Source organism: Oryctolagus cuniculus, chromosome 11, assembly GCF_964237555.1.
Source record: "Oryctolagus cuniculus chromosome 11, mOryCun1.1, whole genome shotgun sequence".
NCBI classification, from domain to species: domain Eukaryota; kingdom Metazoa; phylum Chordata; class Mammalia; order Lagomorpha; family Leporidae; genus Oryctolagus; species Oryctolagus cuniculus.
In genome coordinates, this window is record NC_091442.1 from 33,465,884 (window position 1) to 33,486,822 (window position 20,939).

At 38.6% G+C, this 20,939-nt stretch overlaps 1 protein-coding gene across 4 annotated transcripts in view; it reads left to right on the plus strand.

Annotated features, from left to right (window-relative positions):
- PLCB1 (phospholipase C beta 1) overlaps positions 1-20,939 on the plus strand; it is a 788,982-nt gene that overhangs the window by 477,250 nt on the left and 290,793 nt on the right. For all 4 annotated transcript variants that reach the window (XM_051846235.2, XM_008256382.4, XM_051846234.2 and 1 more), the window contains exon 4: positions 8,904-9,041. In XM_051846235.2, coding sequence (XP_051702195.1) covers positions 8,904-9,041 — 138 coding nt within the window. The remainder of the gene's footprint in view (positions 1-8,903; positions 9,042-20,939) is intronic.

A 20,939-nucleotide genomic window follows, 5' to 3' on the forward strand; every position in this document is an offset into this window, starting at 1 on the left:
GGTTACAGTGACTTTCATAGGAAAATCCACAAATAACAAATGCTGTCGAGGGTGTGGGGAAAAAAGGTACCTTAATCCACTCTTGGTGGAAATGTAAACTGGTACAGCCACTGTGCAAGACAGTATGGAGATACATTAGAAATCTGAATATAGACCTACCATATAACCCAGCCATCCCACTCCTGGGAATTTACCCAAGGAAATGAAATCAGCATATGAAAGAGTTATCTGTACCCCCATGTTTATCGAAGCACAATTCATAATAGCTAAGATATGGAATCATCCCAAATGCCCATCTACTGAAGACTGGATATAGAAATTATGGAATATGTACACCATGGAATACTACAATGCAGTTTAAAAAAAAATGAAATCCAGCCATTTGCAATAAAATGGATGAAATTGGAAAACATACATAAGCCAGTCCCAAAGGGACAAATACAATAGTTCTCCCTGACCTGTGATAACTACTAGAACATTTAAAAGGCAATCTGTTGAAGTGAAATTGACACTTTGTCTCGACAGCTGAGCAACATTTTTTTAATATACTATTTGTTGAACTCTACTTAATGTAGAGTTAATCATATGTGCATAAAGTTAATTGAAAATAGATATTAGTAAAAAATAAGAATGGGAATAGAGAGTGAAGAGGAAGACAAGTGGGAGAGTGAGTGGGAGGGCAGGTATGGTGGGAAGAATCACCATGTTCCTAGTTTTAAATATGAAATATATGAAGTTTGTAGTCCTTAAAATATTTCTGGGAAAAAAAAAGAAATGGGCAAAGGACATGAACAAGCATTTTTCAAAAGAGGACATTCAGATGACCAACAGACACATGAAAAAATGTTGAGAATCACTAGCCATCAGGGAAATGAAGATCAAAACCACAATGAGGTTTCCCAATGCCCAGTTAGAATGGCTCTCATATAGAAATCCAATAAATGATAATGAGGATATGGTTAAAAAAAAACACCCTGGGGCCAGTGCTGTGCCGCAGCAGGTTAAAGCCCCGTCCTGAAGTGCTGTCATCCCACATGGGCACTAGTTCTAGTCGTGGCTGCTCCTCTTCTGATCCAGCTCTCTGCTATTGCCTGGGAAAGCAGTAGAGGATGGCCCAAGTCTGTGGGCCCCTACACCCACGTGGGAGATCTGGAAGAAACTCCTGGCTCCTGCTTCGGATTGGCACAGACCCGGCCATTGTGGCCATCTGGGGAGTGAACCAGTAGATGGAAGACCTCTCTCTCTGTCTCTACCTCTCTCTATAACTCTGACTTTCAAATAAATAATCTTCTTTTAAAAAGTACCCTAGTCCACTGTTGGTGGGTATGTAAATTTGTTCAGCCACTGTGAAAGACAGTATGGAGTTACCTCAGAAATCTGAATACAATTCTACAGTATGACCCAGCCATCCCACTGCTAGGAATTTACTCAAATGGAATTAAATCAGAATATGAAAGAGTAATCTTTTATGTTTATTGCAGCTCAATTAACAACAGCTAATATATGGAATCAACACAAATATCCATCAACTGATGACTAGATAAAGAAATAATGGTATATATACACTATGGAATACTATGCAGCCATGAAAATAATGAAGCCCTGTATTTGGCAACAAAATGGATGCAACTGGAAATCATTATACTTAAGTGAAATATGCCAGTCCCCAAAAGACAAATGCTGTTGTTCTCCCTGATCTGTGGAAACTAATAGAGTACCAAAAATGTAAATATATAGGAGTATAATTGACATATTGAGCTTCAATTTTTATTCATAGACCTTGTCTCTACTGTTGAAGAACAGTGTTATTTTTTTCCTTCTATTTGTTGAGCTCTTAGTGTGAGGTTAATCTTATGAGCATAAAGTAAACTGAAAGGAGATCATTATAAAAATTACCATAAAGAATATGAGAGGAAGGAGGAGGAAAGAGCATGTTCAGAAAGAAGGGTATGGTGAGAAATATCACTATGTTCCTAAATCTGTATACATGAAATACATGAAATTTACATACCTTAAATAAAAATTTTTTAAAAGTAACTAAAAAGTTGTAGAAATGACTTGTCCTTTAAATCTGGTTAAATTATATTTCCCATTGAGTAGTGAATTGAGAGGAAAATAAAATTCAAATGTTTCAAGTTTAGTCAAGTATTCAGAAATCATAGGCATAAATGAGAACACAAATGTATGTTCTAATTTATAAATTTTATAGGAATTAACAATATGAGGATATGTTAAAAAGTTCACAGAAACGGAATTTAAAACTTTTTGTTGGCATAAAATTTTTTTAAATCCATGCATAATGTTTTTTATAATATGCATGATCCATGAACTTTTTGAGGATTCATTGTATGTGTAAAATGCGTTCCTTCCTATAAGATTAATTATTCAATAATGTCCCCATATTCTTCCATTTTTAAGCTGCTGATCTATTTTGTAAGTATTTACAGCTTGTTATGTGCTACCTGATAAGTTAACATAATGAATGATTCACTTATTCCCATTTTTAAGGGGACGCTAGCCTTATCCTCATCCCATAAAAGAGAAAAGCGAGGCATAGACTAGGTAATAAAACTTTTCAACATCACATTGCTTTAATGGTACTGTCAAAACTCAAAACCAAAACGACAAATGCAGAATCTCTGCTGACTCCTTCCAAGTGTCAAAAGGTCATAATATAAACACACGGATTTTCCAAACAGAGTGTTATCTGTGTTTGTTATTAGGGAATTGTTAAGTGTCCTTTTTAATATGATTGACTTTCAATAAATTATGTTCAGATGTTCTAGAACTCCCAATGATATCATCTAACTGTGGCAAAGTATTATGAAGGGAAGTGGGCGCCATTAAGGAATAAGTAAAATAAATCTCACCAACATACAACTCACCAATGAGGGAGATGAGGCAAACTCACCAAAAAGTATCTCTGCATTCTTTTAACAAACAGGCCTCATTATTCTAAAACTTGAACACATGGATATTGAAAATACCTAGAAGTATTGACCTTCCCTGAGAGTTGGAGAGTGGAAAGCATTTCATAGGAAATGGGAGAGAGAGACAGGAAGGACATATGATGCTTAATTGTTTGCTTTGCACACACTGTGACCCCTGGAGGCATATGGATTTTTATGCACTGCATTGGTAATGGCTGTGCATGTGAATTTCCTTGGCAGTTAGGTGGTCACATATGTCAAAGAAGGCTGAGGGAATTGTTAAAAATATGACTGATGAGCTATCTGTATTTTACAGTGTTTAACGTTGACAAATACTGACCAGAGAGGGGAAAAGCTAATTACTTTTTCTATTGAATTTTTTAAAAATTGCTGTATATTTCATGGACTTTTATTTTCAGTAAGTGATGATACAAATGATGAGTAAACTTGATTATTTAGATTTCACCCATTCCTGAGAAAGCAAGTGGTGACATGAGACAACAATTTTCTTCATATTTTAATTTTGCATATGAATTATCTTATATTTTTAATGAACTGCCTAAAATATCATGACAGGCAATTACTTGAATGGGTGCTGATTTACTTAAGTTTATTTGGTCAGTTGAATTCTTTGCACAGTTTGTATATAAATTCAATCAAGTTGGATATGCTTAGTAACACAAAGTGATACAGGCAGGCCTTACAGTTTGCAATTAGATCTGCTTGGATTTGGATCTTGCTGTGCCTCATTTTATAAAAATAAACAACTTACTGCACCTATCTGCATCTCATAGGAAGTACAGAGTAGCAACAGCTGTCTCTCTGTGTTGGTTTACAAATCATATGAAAGGAAAAGATAGGAGAGAGCAAGTGTGGGGCATGACACATAGTTTGTTATCTTTATAGAGATGGGATTATTTAGGAATCTAGTAACCTACCTGAGAAAATTCCATCAATTGTGGATCCCAGAGAACACTAGACAACATTTATTCTTGTTTGCTGTGGACACTCCTTTAGCAATGTTAACAGTTTCATTCCTAGAAATACTGGAGTGCTGTGTAGGGAGATTTTCCTTTATTTGTCTCTTCTCTGCATCTACCTCCCAGGAAAACCAGCGTTTTAGCTGTTTGGATATGTCTATGACCAAAGGGAATATCTTTCTTTTGGATTTTTTCTTTTTCTCTTAATGATTTGTTTACTTTAACTCAATCAACTTATACCCAACATCCGACATCCTCAAACCACCTTTTTTATTGGGGGGGGGGGGAGGGATGGAGATGTATGGCCAAGCTAATGAAAATTTTCCCTTCTCTACCAAAAGATTTCTATATTTGCATCCTGAGGCTCCCAATGGGTAAAGTAGAGATTGGTTATGCAAATTCATCCCTAGTGTATCCAAGCAAATATGAGTAGTCTTGTTTTGATAAACCTCTATGAGATACAAAGGGCAATATACTATCCTTGTGAGCAAAATGACTTATGTCCAAATAAAGGTGAGAGAAATATTTGAAATGAGGGTTATGAGGATAAACATTGGTTCAAAGGAAATTTGTTAGTCTGTGTTTATTTTTTGAGATGCAAATATTGAATTGAAGATACTAATGGAAAACTAGCTTGGACATATAGCTTCCCTTTACAATGAGATCTGAACATAGTAGGAGTCTGCTTTCCCTTCAAAGAAAAGACTACTTTATTACTGTGGAGCTTGACCATATAAATCTAACTTAAGTATAATAAGGAACCCATCTCTTTCATATCCAACTCTTGTACAGGGTGTTAGTAGAAGTACTTTCATATACCCGATCGTTCATGTAAATGATGGCTTAAAGTCAAACTCAAGTAACTTTAATTCAGATTGAGAATATTACTTTAAGTGCTGGTAATAAAGTTAATCTAATATACAAATTGCTGAGCAAGCCTAAAATCCAATAAATATATATTTCATGGGGATGAAAAATGAGTAAAGCACATTTCCTGTACCAAAAATACTAGTATAAAAAAAAGAATTCTTGAAAGATAAATAAATAAAATAGTTTCTACTTGAAAGTCATATTAAGAAGTGAGGGTTCAAATTGACTCAATTCTTTTTAAAAAGTACTTTAGCTGATGTTTATTTCTTCCATGATCTATTTTGTGTGTGAGCTAATATTTAATATGCTTCTTTGAAATGTCATATTATAAAAATTACCCTAACACATGCCATATTTGAGTCCCAATTTCTTAGATGTACAATCTTTACTTTTCTCAATGGCCAATCACTTAGAAATGAAAAATCGCTTCCTTGAGCTCTAACAAGTGTAAAAATCAACTTTGTATGCAAAGGGCATGAATAATTGAATCATGAAAACTGATGATTAAGAGAAAATGAACTTAGACATATGTCTCTACTTTATAACTGTTAGGGAATAGTGATGATCCAGAACTTACGATTCAAAAATGGAGTTAAATTACAACCGCCAGGATTTTCAGTTGATCTGGTTAATTCTGTCAATGGAGACATATTTAGGATATTCTCTGCTGAAAGTAGACTTTGAGTGACAGTTCAGCGAAAATATGAAATTCAAAGTTCACCTCATTTTTTACTTTCTTCTTAGTTATATTCTTTAATGTTCTGCAACAGAGAAATTGCTTGCTTTTACAGAGATGTGGAGATCCCTTGTTTGCTTTTAAGAAGTTGAAGAAGTTTGTATTGATTGGAGGACAGAGAAATGTATTTGTGTCTGATAGTAACCATAGTAGATAAATCCTTCTCTTGGAACTTCTCAAGAGGTTCAAGCAATGAGAAATATTTACACATAAAATTCCTTGGTAGAATACATTTAGGAAGGGGAGTACTTTGCATGCAAATTGTCTGTAGATTTTGTTTCTGTTATTTTGATATTTATTTTTTAAATACAGACATTCATTTTCCCTGACCTGAGAGTGCCACATCTAGAAACATTATCCATATTCATTAAATCCCTTTACCAACAAGCTTCTCCAAAAATATGGTGGCTTTGCAGTTTCCATCCAGATAATTAACCCTTTGCCTATTCTCTGATGGTCTGTAATCAACAGAGGGCTATGTTTAGTATCTGAACAGACACTTGTCATTTTCAGTCTACCCTAAATTTATCAATATGCTCAATAATGAACTATGTTCAAAATTCTAATATGTTCAAAATTCTTTAATAATTCTAATTAAAAGTGAAATCATTTCTCAGGAGAGAATTCTAACCTCATGAAGTTTGTTACTGCTAAAGAAAAAATGTCATATTAAAGACAAATAATAAAGTGAAATATAGTTTAGTGTGGACCTTCATGAAAAATACATGTTAGTAAGGAATTTGATCAATAAACTTGTATATATTTTTTATTTACATCCAGAACTATATAACTAAAATGCTGTGATTTCTCCGGAGAAAATATTTCCCAGATATAATTGTCCTTTCGATTTGGGTTCTATCAAGTTTTAGACATCTTTTGCACAAATGATAACCATCCTATATATAGATATTTTTATAATGAATCCTAAGATAAACAGCCTTCAGATTTGATAATGATCAATATCATCAACATCATCATTCAGCCAGATGTTTTATCTACCTACTCCCAGGCATCATTTCTAAATACTGTATTACAGCTTTGTAATTACACTGGGACCAGTATTTTAAACTATGTATATAAACAATGATTCATAGAAAAATTTTATAAACAAGAATGCTGCAAAGATTTGGTCCTCTTTCTTATAAATTCTTGTAGATGACACCTAAGCATTGATAGGAAAGTGGGAATCCCAGAGCACCATTTCCAGAATTATTTTCTGTACTGGGCATCTACTCTAGATGGCCTCTAATTTCCTGGAGTTCCTTTACGTCAAAGATTATTAAAGTGAACCCTTGACTCCCACACTTAGTCCTTGCAATTGTGAAAGGTGTCTTTCATTCACCAGTAAACTGTGTAATAACTGAGCAAAAGTGTTTTTGAGCAGTCATGAGAATAAGGTAGTAAAGTAGTGTAGACTGAGAAGAAAATGCCTGGAAGAGAAAGAAAAAGCCAGGAGGTAAATCATATAACTATGATTGGGGGAAAAAAGGATCCAAAGAATATAGCCAACTAATTTTCCAGTATTTTCCCATTAAAACGTTGTGAAAGTAAAGATTGATAGACTCTGTATTCACTAATTTAAAGTTTTTGATTTATATTTACATGCTTCGGGCCATTTTTGAGAATCGTTTGTCTTCTAAGTACATGCCAAACAAAATTAGGAGTACTAATCAAGTATCTTCTAACCTTTCCTCAATGGTGTCCAAAAACTATGGTGCAATTAATTAATTCACAGAACAGCTAGTATCATTGTTTAATTACCCTTCATACAACACCCATTCTCCCTGAACATTTTCTTTTTGTCATTCATGCATGCTAGAGTGCTAAAAGTTTCCCCCTTTTTCCTGTTGCTGTTTATTGGATAAAATTTATACTGTACACTTTTATGGGTCATGCAAATTGATGATTTTTTGGTAGCATTTGATCTTTCCAAGAGGCCTAATAGATTTGATAAGTTTTCAACTCATTTGTTGACTTGAGGTTGCAGTTACCTTAGGCAAAGCTTTGAAATGGAGTTTCCTGTCTTCATTACTTACCTGAAAATGTTCCTCTTCATCCTGCCAAACAGAGAAAGTTTTACTCACTAAAATAATTAATGATACCAAATAAACTAACTCAACTGCAAAGGTTTTGTTTATTTTCTTTCTTGGCTTTCTTTGAAAGGATAGTGCACATGGAAACCTCAGAAGGGAGGTAAGAATAACCAGCCTCAGTAACCAGAGCCCGTTGGCCTAGAAGTTAGCTAAATAAATAAGGATGCAAGTGTAGTCCTTGTTCCGAAGCTGGCTGCAAATTTGCTAAGTGATTGATTTGATGCTAATTTTCTGCATGGACTAAGAAGTCCTTCAGGGCCTGTCCTTTGGGAAGAAAATAAATTTAGCCCAATTCAGGCCTATTTTAGGTTTTACTTTGAGTTCTGAGAGTTTGGAAACCTCCTTTTCCCAGAAAGACTGTGTCCAAGGGATTCTCACTTATGATGTTCCAAACAATGCAGCTTGTTCTGAAAAGATTGCAAAAGTCCCCAGTGTCTACCCCCAGGACACTCTGAGGAAAGAATTTGAATTAGCATACTCATACAGATACTGCCATTTTACTCACTCACTCACCCTGTCTCTTCATGTGGATACACTTTGTTAGAGAAGGTCCATGCTTAGAGTCTTGGCTGCTTCTACCCCAACCCTGGATGGCAGTGTTGCATTTTGATTCCACAAGCACCACCTGATTTGTCTTAATGTATCCATGAATTGAAGGGGAGGATGGGGAATTGTCATTTCAATATGCAATTCATGAGGTGACTGGAGGGACTGAAGGGAGAACTATGGCACATAAGCATGTTACCAAATTACTGTATGACAGAACAGGCCATAGTCTTGAGCCAGCGCTTCCCTCTCCACGTCCTTGGGCAATTTGCTTCACTTCTCTAGGCCACCGTGGGGTGGGGAACATCAACTCATACCAGTTTCTAGTAGGAATAGAAGGCATTTTTTTAAGGATTTTAAAGGCTCATTTATTTAATTTACTTGAAAGAGTGACAGAGGGAGAGAGATCTGTCCTCTAGTTCACTCCCTAAATGGCCACAGCAGCCGGATCTGGACCAGGCTGAAGCTAGAACTGTATCCTGGGGCCCTAGTTCTTGGGCCATCTTCTGCTACTTTTCCAGATACTTTAGCAGGGAGATGGTGTGGAAGCAGAGCAACAGGGACTCAAATTGGCACTGTGATATGGGATGCCGGCTTCACAAACATCCGTTTAACCTGCTGTGCCACAGTGCTCACCCTCAGAAGGCAAATGTGCTTGGAGTCATTCTAGATCAAATCCTGTTGTAGTTGAGATGCCTTGTCGGAATCTGCAGTTATAGACTAATGTTTCCCAACATTTATTTTGCAGGACCCAAAATTACGTGAACTTTTGGATATGGGCAACATTGGGCGCCTGGAGCATCGCATGATAACAGTGGTCTATGGGCCTGACCTAGTTAACATCTCCCATTTGAATCTTGTGGCTTTCCAAGAAGAAGTGGCCAAGGTATGGTGCATTGAAACTTGTCATCATGATCTGAATATGTGTGATTCTATGTTGACAATAGGGAAAGACTGATGATTTTTTTATCATATTTAGCATGGTGAAATTCCATCTAAAAATAATTCAGCTGCCAAGTACAGATGTAGTTTAAATACTTCCAAACAATGGCATCTACTTAGAATTGTGGAGACTTTTTATTAGGAATTAAGTCGTTGGATACAATTCCTTTGCAAAACAATACAGATAGAAACCACATTTCTACTTCACCTAAATAGCTCATCTCAAATCATTCTTTTCTTGGCCTCATCTCTATGTCAATTACAACCCTATGTCTTTTCTAACTCTGTTGTAGAGCGAGATGTCCTCAGAACCTTTTAAACTCCCTTTTCACTATGCAGCACTAGCTCACCACCATTCATGCAGGAGTCACTTAATTCATATGCAAAAGAATTTTAAACATCTGCAATAATAATAATAATAAGTAAATAGTATTTGTTTAGCTATGGACTAGGAAGATGAATTAGATCTAGCCCTTCCATTAATGAGTTGCTAATCTTCTAAGACAGTAGTCTTTCAAATATATACAGAAATAGCTAGAATATAAGTACAATATAGTAAGCAATAAGCTGTGAACATCTGAGGCTTCTAGACTCAATGGGTCTTTCTCTGGAAACATCCAATTGTCACTAAAAGATTACTGAAATGTCTATATTTAAAGATGAATTTTCTTTCTCCATGTTTATAGTTTTTATAATTAGTGATGATCCTCGTCCTTCATGTAATTTCCTTTAAGAGTTCAGAATACTGAGTTGGGTGTTTGGCCTAATGGTTAAGATGCTGCTTAGGATGCTCATGTCTCATATTAGAGTCCCTGGGTTCAGTTCCCATCTCCTGTCTCCAGCTTCGTGATAATGCACTCTTGAAGGCAGCAATGATAGCTCCAGTGATTGGGTTACTGTCACTCAAATGAAAGAACTACATTAGGTTTCCCCTTGCATCCAAAGACCAGCCTGATCTCAGCTGTTAACAGCCTTTGAGGAATGAAACAACAGACGGGAGAGCCTCCCTCCCTTTCTCCCTCCCTCTCTTTTTCTCTCTTCTCTCTTTCCATTTCTCCCTGTGAAATTAATTAGTCAATTTAAAAGTTAGAAATTCGAGTCACAGAAAACTTGAAGTCTGTATAGCATATGTGTGCCCGCTTAAGGTCACCGTGCTTGTCTGGGCATGGTCACCTATAGATCTTCGAAACTCGGTGCTCTGACAGTACTCTGAGTTACACCTGATGGACTAGCCAGGCTTCTAATTTATTAGTGACTACTAGCAGGGGTAAACGAGAATTATGCAACATTATCTGCAGTTATTTCAATGGAATGAGTAAAATGCTATACAATTTTAGTACTCTTAAGTCTTTAAAAACTACTCTCCACCAGAGTGTTATAAATCTAATCACTTCTGATTCAGAACCCATGTTGCCCATTTGCTTCTACAGTGTAACTTGCACCGAGAAGATTTCATTCAGTGAGACGTTTTCTTTGAAAGCATTAGATTACTCTGCACTAGCTCATATCCCAGTGCCTTGCTGCTAATCTGTGGGTTACATATATTTCTCAGTATATAAGTGGGAGTTTAGATGGATGGATGAACACAAATATGAAATATTTGCAAAATAGGTTGTAAAATCTTTCCCTAAGTACAGTTATTTCATTTTAAAAATAGCCAATTCATGATGTTTACTTAATCTCAATAGACTGTCAATTAGTGACAGTGACTTTCAGGGAGCTTTTTAATGAAAGGGAATAGAGGCCGGTGCCGCCGCTCATTAGGTTAATCCTCCGCCTTGCGGCGCCAGCACACCGGGTTCTAGTCCCGGTCAGGGCGCCGGATTCTGTCCCAGTTGCCCTCTTCCAGGCCAGCTCTCTGCTGTGGCCCGGGAGTGCAGTGGAGGATGGCCCAAGTACTTGGGCCCTGCACCCCGTGGGAGACCAGGATAAGTACCTGGCTCCTGCCATCGGATCGGCGTGGTGCGCCGGCCGCAGTGCGCCAGCCGCGGCGGCCATTGGAGGGTGATCCAATGGCAAAGGAAGACCTTTCTCTCTGTCTCTCTCTCTCTCACTGTCCACTCTGTCCAAAAAAAAAAGGGGGGTGGGGTGGGGAATAGAGCTTTTACATATCTTAAACTGCTAAAGCAGTATAAATACCTTTGTGCACCTAAATTTAAAATAAATCCAGTGCCCTCCTGTCTTGGGATTCCTACCCACCAGTTTTTCTCAGGACTTTTATTTCTGAGCCCTATAATAGTACCCTTCAAGACTGAATCTGTGGAGATTTTTCAGCACTACTTGTAGTCCCTGCTATAATTAATGATGCTGGTGGAGTATATTTTGTCATTCCTGGCTGTGATATCCTGTAAAGTATCTTCCCCCTACTGAAATTGCTCAACCAGAAAATTAAGATTCCAAACACCATTTTACTCTGGAAACTCACTTACTTTACCTGTAATTGTCAGTGTTGTCTCGTAACATCACATCTATTTAATCTCGGAGGCTGACGTACAGGATGCATTGTTGGGACCAAAGGGGACAGCTTCTCTCATTATGCAGAAAGCCCAGCTTGCACCTGAGCTGGCCAGATGTCTCCAGAATACATTGTTTATAAATGGATTCTACCTCATTCATTCATTCAGCACTCCCTGTTGGGCAGGTGCCTTCTCTGTGTCAGCCACACTTCCAGTGTTAGGGATACAATGATGAACAAAGGCCTTCCCTCCGAGAGCCAGCATAGTAGAGAAACAACAGATCCATCACGATTAAGCCATGGATGTATCACATCAGAGGGAGATTCATGTGGAAGAATAAAGGAGGAAGAGAAAGAATGGGAGGGACGGAAATGGGAATTACCTCTTTGTGGCCTAGTCAGAGAAAGCAGGCATCTAAAGGAACTTGCTCAATTGCAACTATAACAGATTTCCAAGAAATCTCTTAGATTGATTAAAAATTTAATATCAGACCTAGCACTTAACCGTTCCTAAAGATGTTATTCCAGATTTGCATGTTCTTTATTCTTGCCTAAATCTCTTAAAACTGAATTTTTAATTTATTCCATTAAACAGGAGAATCTTTTAAGTGGTAGACATTGAAATAAAACTGTGTCTTTCATCTTCTCCATCTGCAGTTGGACTAAAATGTTGTATTTCTTGTGATGAGACAGCAATCATACTTTTGTTGCACAGTGTGATTTCCCAGTGCTTTCATCCCTTAAGGATCAGACTCCTCTGCTCCCTCAAGCAAGGAGTGTTTCTTTGAAAGTATTTGAGAAACATATGGTTTGTTTCACATTTACTCTCTGAGATATATGATTCTCCTTGCACCGCCTGCTTCCCTGAGGATGGTTGGACACATTGCATTTGCTACCATTTGTAACCCCACCTGGGGTTCGGTCCACCTCTGTGGGGTACCCTGACCTCTCTGCAGAGCTGAAGCATAAATGGCAAATGTCAGCATCCTTCCCCTTACTCTCCTAACCTTAGTTTCCAGCAATTCTCCACTCTTGGCTACTGAGTTACGGTAAGGATGGAAGTTTCAAGAAATCAAATGAAAACAGGGGAAAATAGAAAAGATAAACAGTGTAAGAGTACAACAAAAACTTTATGAAAAATGGAATTAAAAATATGAGCTCACTTTGGAACAATTTTTTTTAAATCCATTCATGGTCTCATAATGCATCTTTGCCATGCCATATATTATTAAAAGAAAATATCTTGTTACCAATTTAATGCACCAAGCTAAAATTATAATTTTGATTCCATTCATCAATGAACTGTTTGAAGTATTGTCACTTTGGTTCCAGCCTCTCACCTCCTAGTGCATACCCTGGACCTGAATACCCACCCAGGAACAAACCTCACACCTCACTTTTTCAGTTTTCAGCTTCAGGGTGATCCAGTACAGTCTTGGGAACTCTAATGTCCTCCAACAGAAAGTCTGGAAGAGCTTTTAGCTCTCCAGGTCTTGGCCAAGTCCCCCTTGCTATCTCCACTAACAAGCAGTGCTGATGTACCCCATCATTGCCCCTGTTATCTCTTGGTACAGACACAGGTATAGGCACAATCACTAACTGTCAAAGATAGCATAGGCTGGCGTAATGTTGTAGGAGTAGATCCCTATAGAGCATGAGCAGGTATGTTAACTGACTTACACAGTGGTGAGGCAGAGAAGATTGTAGAAGGAGGGAGCATTGTAGCAACCTCTCAATCCTTGTACACTGTTCTACAAAATGTAGCTGCTGTTCAGTTCTTACCAGTGTTATCCAGGAGTAGTGATTCTAAAATTTTAGTGCCTTTCAGCATCACTTGAGAGCCTTGCTAAATCACAGTGTTTCAGGGTGAGCATTTGGCACAGTGGTTACAATGCTACTTGGGATACCTATGTCCCCTTAATGGAGTGGCAGTTTTAAGTGCCAGGTCCCTGCTTCTGATCCAGCTTCCTACTAACACACATGCTGGGAGGTAGCAGGTACTAGGAACCCGGCCACCCAGGACTGAGTTCTGAGTTCCACTCAGGACTGAGTTCTGAGTTCCGCCCTTAGCCTTCATCCAGCCCTGGCTGTTGTAGGAATTTGAGTCAGCACATAGAAGACATTCTGCCTTTCAAATAATAATAAAAAAATACATATGTAAACACAGCATTTGACCCCAGCCCCAGCTAACCTAGGGAGCCCATACCTTTGGATTTCTGATTTCCAAGGTTGTGCTAATGCTGCAAGTCCTGGCGCTGCACATAGAGGGTCTCTTCCTCTGAGTCAAATGGGCTCAATGCTGCCAGATCCTTATAATTTCTTCCCAAAGGAGCTGGAAAATCATGTAAGGTGTTCAAAACTGGGAATATTTAATTTAAAACAGCATGTGAGCCAAACAAAATGCAACTCTGGACTGAATAAGACTTGGGGACTTCCAGTTGGCAGCTTGTAAGATCTAGATTCATATTAAGGAAGAAAAGCATTGTCCAAAATAAGACTCGGGTCCTGACCACTGAGAACAGTGGAAGGAGTATAGAATGTAATTTTTCAGAGTAGAATCAGTACTCACCACAATAATTGTTCATGCTCTAACGTCAAAAGCATTCCAGAGTCCTCTGGGTGCCTAAGAAGCAAGATATCTTAGCACAACAGTTTTCCAGAAACAGAACCATCTCTTCCCCGAATGTCACTGTGGAGATTTTATGAGAATTCTATAGCAATCATTATTCCTGCACCTAAGATTGGATCATATTTTTAACTGGAGCTTCTATATGTGCAATAATGGAAAGGAAGACATAGTAATATAAGTAAAAATCATTTGGATGCTTCTAGTCTCCATTTTCAAACATGTAACTTGAAAATTTAAGGGTAATGTAGCAAGCCACTACTTCAGTAAGCCAAAGTTAAGTCAAGAAAAGCACAAACATTACATAGTGTTCTGCAAGCTCACCTTACAACAGTCAACCCATTAATTAAACAAATGAAAGCCAACCAGTTGAGAAATTGCCACTGAGGGAGACAAACATAAGCCATTTTCTTGCTGCAGAAAGTAAGACTCTCTAGCAAATGAAATGTTTCCTTCTGCAAAGCCACGATTTTGAATTTTTGAGGGAAGGAACTAAATAGAAGAAGGAGCACATGCAGATAATATGGAGTCCTGAGAATGGTGTTCTGAGAAGGAACACAGCAAAGAGAGAGACCACTAGAGAAGTGGTCTGTAAAGCCGAAATCTCAGTTAAACTCTCCTTCCACATGCATGTGAGCCTTCAGGTGCCTCAGCAGTGCAGGTGCATCCATCGTCCACAGAGATCTTGGAGTCATTCACTCTCTTATTCAGCCAAATTGCATTAAGTGTGCTGAGTTCTGTTACAGAAGAGGGAGATAAAACAGATACAGACCCTTGCCTGCATGCATATGGTCTCGTGAGGGAGGGTTATAAAGGAAATAAACACATAAACCAAGTTGACTTGAGAGATAAGTGATATCAATAAAAAATGAAGTAGAAATGAGAAGTGCTGGGGAAGAGGACCTTAAGTCGGGTGGTCAATCCAATCACCTATGAGAATGTGACAGTTGAGCAAAGATGTGAAGAAGATGAGAGAGCAAGCCACAAGACTTTCTGGAGAAAATTCAACATAGTGGGAACAGCAAGTGCTAGACAGTGTCTGGTATAGTTTAGCAATATCAGTGGTCAAGTGTGGCAGGGGCAGAGTGAGAAGATTGAAAGGAAGATAGTAGCAGAGGGGATTAAAGAGACAACAGAAGTTGATTTCTAGTGGAGTGCTGTAGACTTATGAAGGATTCTGTCTTTCCTTGTTGAATGAGATGGAAGCCATTGGAAGGATTTGAGCTGAGGACAGATATGTTCTGACTTAACCTTTAGTCAATAACAGGCTGCCAGGGGAAGATCAATAATGAAAGGAAACTATTAAAATATTGTAGGTCAAGTTGCTGGTGACTTGGACAAAAGGAGACATGGGAGGAGATTAAAAAAGATCCAAATCTATATAAATTTTAAAGGAAGAATCAACAGGATGTTTATAGGAATCGCATGTTGCATGTGACAGAAATGTGATTCAATGATGATGTTAGAATTTTGGCCCTTGGAGCCAGTGCCATGGTGCATTAGGTTACTCCTCCGGCTGTGGCACCAGCATCCCATATGGACACTGGTTCTAGTCCTGGCTGCTCCTCTTCCAATCGAGCTCTCTGCTATAGCCTGGGAAAGCAGTAGATGACCCAAGTATTTGGGTTCTTGCACCCACATGGGAGACCAGGGAGAAGCACCTGGCTCCTGGCTTCAGATCAGTGTAGCTCCCGCCATTGCGGCCATTTGGGGAGTGAACCAATGGAAGGAAGACCTTTCTCTTTCTGTCTCCCTCTCACTGTCTGTAACTCTACCTCTCAAATAATAAAATCTTTAAAAAAAAAAATTTTGGCCCAAGATATAGGAAAGATGGAAATATCACCTACTAAAATAGGGGAGATCTAAGCTAGAATGTAAGTTTTTATTTGGGGATATGTAGCCAGGATTCAGATTTGGTCCTGTTCTGTTTAAGATTATTTATATTCCCATATGGAGAGGATGATTATGCAGTTGGATATGAGGACCTAGAGATGGGTGCCAAATATATCATATAAATTTGGGAGTTGTCAGGTGTTTAATAGTATTAAAAATAATCATAGTATTTAATGAAGCTGTATGAGGTCACCAGGAAGTGACTGTAGGTAGGGACGATGTCCAAGGCCTGAGTCATTGACACTCCAAGACGGGAGATAAGAAATCATCAGGGAGAGGAGACTGAGAAGGAGCAGTTAGTGAAGCAACAACATGGCAACTGTGAATCATTGGAAGTCAGATGAAGAAAGTGGAAATGGCTTAGCACATTTCAAGCAGCAGAAGAGGAAAAGGATGTATTAATTGATGAAGATTTTTATAAAGGTCCAAGTAGTGGAGGAATTGTAGACATCTACTTCTGATTATCTCTGTTTTCTTAGTGCTGAAGGAAATACACATCATTCTCTGTGAGTAAGAATTATTTCATTTCTCGGGCTCTTTTCAGCATCACTTGGTAAGTTTCTTGAAATATCTGATGGTCAAGCTGACATGGAATGTAAAAGATCACAAAGCTAAAAATTCTTTTTACATGGAATGTAAAAGGTCACAAACCTAAAGTTATTTTGGGCAAGTTAGCCAATCACTATCAAATTTTCAGTTGGTCAATGAGTCTGCCCAATTCAAGTTTCTAGCTCAATATTGTTTTTCTTGGGGGACACAGAGTAGAAATAAACATTTAGGTGTGTACACTATTCCCTGAAGTCATGCAGTCTATAAACAGCATTGTATAGTTTGCAAAGGGCAGACTTCTCTGAGTCAGAGGCAAGGATTCACAGGATTGCCATATGCTGGCATTTACTTACAGGTCTCATGGATCCAGTATGCAAATGTTGGGAGACAATTGATCATCTGGAAAATCTGAGCAAGTAATGAAACTTTCCATGACATAGCACAGAGGAATCTCAGAATGCAAAGTAACTAGAGGTGAAGTCTTCCCTGTTTTGCATTTAGAAAATCAAGCTTATTTTCAGCATGTCTTCCTCTGGGTTCTAGTTCCTTTTCTAATATGATAAAACAGTTGAGTTGTGTGTTCTTTTTAGAAAGGCTAGAGCCAGTGATACAGGAAAGAATTGGTCCTGTGTATGATGCCAATAAAAGCAAGTGTCCCCTGTGGCTGGCTCCTTGGAAGCTCCTGTTTTTACCCCAACCCTGTTTCTGCTGCTTGTATGATACATTATATTAATGAAATGGCTTATGGGGTCAGTATTGTGGTAGAGCAGGTTAAGCCATACCTGCAAAATCAGCTCCCCATAGGAGCACTGGTCCATGTCCTGGCTACTCTACCTCAGATCTAGCTTCCTGCCCATTGCACCTTGGAGAGCAGCAGAAGATGGCCCGAGTACTTGGACCTGTCCACCCATGTGGGAGACCCAGATGGAGTTCCAGATTCCTGGCTTCAGCCTGGCCCCACCCCAGCTGTTGCAGCTATTTGGAGTGTGAACCAGCAGATAGAAAAATCTCTCTTTCCTTCCCTCTCCCTCTCTTCTTCTCAATGTCTTTCCCTCTATATCTATAACTATGCTTTTCAAATAAATAAATCTAAACCAGAAATGAAATGCCATGTCACCCTAAGAGACAGGATTTGTGATTCAGATTCTAACATTAACTCCTAAATACTTTGATACTCTGATAGGATTCCTGTGTGGGTACTTTGTTGAGCCATCAGCCAGTTTGGCAAATTTCCATCAGAGCGATTTCTAGTCTGTTGGGAAGCAGTGGACTGAACCAGGATCCAATGGAATGAGATAGAGATACCCAAGAGCAGAGTCACACAGTTGAGAATCTGGGGTTTGCTCATCTACAGAAGCATTTGCAGATGTCATTGCTTCCAATTCTAACTTGTTTTACACTAAATTCTCTTAAATATTCAGAAATAGAAAAAATGGAACAAATTCATTTTTCTTGTTCAGCCATGTCAATGGGAATTGAGACATTTTAAAATTTTAATGAAATATAGCACGCACAGAAAATTGAACAGAGCCTACCTGTGGACATTTTCGAAGGGAACATGCACATTTAACCAGCACTCTGGTCATGAATGAGAGCATCACCAGCATCCCAGGTGTCTACCCCATAGCCATACCTCTAGTTTGGCTTCTAACATGATATATTCGTTTTATCTGTTTTTAAACTATCTGAAAATGGAATCTTACAATGTAGTCCTTTTGATCTGTCTTCTATTATTCAACATTATACTTAGGAGATTTACGAGGCTCTTCTATATTTTATGTGTGGTTTTAGCTCACTCAGTGTATTTGCTACATAGTATTCTGTAATTTATATAGTTGATGGTGATGACCTTCAGGCAGTTTCCAGTTTAGGGATATTGCAAATAGTGATGCTGCAAACATACCTTTTGACAGAGTATGCACCTGGGAGTTTAACTGCTGGTAGTAGATCTTCATATGTTCAACTTTGATAGTTGTGGCCGATTTCCAAAACTGACAGAACCAGTTGAATTTTTTTCAGGTTATTTCACACATGCCCAAAAAAAATTTAAGAGACTATCATTGTGTTAAATTATTGGATTTTGAAGTAGACATCACAGAACAAGCTCTCCAGAAATGCATTCTATAAACTGAAAATCTGTCTTGAGTAGCTGTACTTTTAGATATTTTAGGGGACCTCTGCCACCTCTTTAGCTGTCAGTATCTTAAAAAACCTAATTCACTTATATGAAAGGCATGCCTTTGGGATTTCCTGGATTTTTTAAATGTCATATGCTTGCACACTATGCAGATAACATTAACAGTCTGATTTTCTTCACCAGCTCTCATTTCTGCCCTCATCCTCTTAGTCCTCACTGTTTTGATAAGGCCATTGACAGGGCTCATATATAGTTATCTCCCACCTACTTTCCTAGAAGTCTCTTAAATCTCCATCTGCACATCTGCATGAAAAGTCTTAAAAATAAACTTAAACTTGATTATGCTTAAAATTATTTTCATGCTCTGTTATCTACAAAATGAAGTCTCTATTTCATTCTTTGAGTGAATGAATATTTATTAAAGGGTCTAATAAATGCAATGCACTTCTCTGGGGACTGGGAATTCATTGATGACCAAAACAAGCACCCTACCTTCAGGGCTGATATTTCACCACTTTGACCCTTGATAATTTCTGCTACAGCAGCTCTAACTACCTGGAGTGTTTTTTTGCCTTTATAATTTAGTGCTTTCCAAGACTGCCCTTCTTTATTTTGTCCACCAGAAGAAGTTTAAGTTTCCTTAGGGATTTGGCATCAATACAGGCTCATCTTCTTCCCATCCATCCCAGGACTTCAGGAGCAGCAGCATCATTGTTTTCTTCTACGTTCTTCAGTGAACTGCATGAGTATTTTCTCTTGTACTTATCATGCTGATTATCAATCAGTGTGTCTGGAAGTCTGCCCTGGATTTGTGAACGGTTGAAAGTTTAAGAAAAATAGTTTAGTCACTTTTATGGGCCTATCTGAGTGCCTGGCATACAGTAGGTGCTCAATAAATGTTGGGAGGGGGCTTACAGGCCACATAAAATTTTATACTCAAAAGGACTTTGAATATCACATACCTTAATCATTTCATTTTATAGAGTTGAAGAAGTTGAGGCCCCTTGGCTGGCTGCTTGCTTGCATGAGACTTCTTCCAGTCTAATTTTCCCTCCACAGTTAGCCAACATTCTCAGTGGGAGAGGGCAGCACTGATCATCGTTGCTTCCATCCTACTCTTCTTTCCCAAACCCAAACTTGTCCTCACACTCAGAGTCCCTGCTACTGTCACCCTCCCTATCTACCCATCGCCACATGCTTTCTCAAACAGATGAAAAATAGCCTTTGTTTACCAAGTCATCACTGCCTTTTACCTGAAAACAATAACATAATATATATATATAAAATATAAGATATAGTAACAGAGAGGAGACTATTTTTAAAAAGGAATAGAAAACATAGTCTATTAAATGAAATTAGAAAATAAAAAGGAAAGAGACAAATGAAGGAGTCAACCAAGACTACCCCTGAGCCATTCCTGTTTTAGGACATGATTTACCAAGAATTTGGGAAATTTGTTTAGATACTCTTCAGGTTAATAGTGTTAGATATTCCACCTTGCGGCGCCGGCACACCGGGTTCTAGTCCCGGTTGGGGCGCCGGATTCTGTCCCGGTTGCCCCTCTTCCAGGCCAGCTCTCTGCTATGGCCAGGGAGTGCAGTGGAGGATGGCCCAGGTGCTTGGGCCCTGCACCCCATGGGAGACCAGGAAAAGCACCTGGCTCCTGGCTCCTGCCAGGATCAGCGCGGTGCGCCGGCTGCAGCGGCAGCCATTGGAGGGTGAACCAGCGGCAAAGGAAGACCTTTCTCTCTCTGTCTCTCTCTCACTGTCCACTCTGCCTGTCAAAAAAAAAATAGTGTTAGATATTTAAATATGACCTCAAGAAACATAATGTTCTTTTATTTATTTTTATTCTGATAACATACACATTAAGGTAATAATTTTGAAATATCTATATGTACAAAACATGGAGTTATCTCATTTGCTTTTTGAATTTAGTGCTAATGTATAGTAATTAAGCCATGGCTATAAGGTTGACTTTTCTTTAAATAAGAAAAATGATTAAGAAGACAGAGAGGCTGGCGCCGCAGCTCAATAGGCTAATCCTCCGCCTGCGGCGCCGGCATCCCAGGTTCTAGTCCCGGACAGGGCACCGGATTTTGTCCCGGTTGCCCCTCTTCCAGTCCAGCTCTCTGCTGTGGCCCGTGAGGGCAGTGGAGGATGGCCCAAGTCCTTGGGCCCT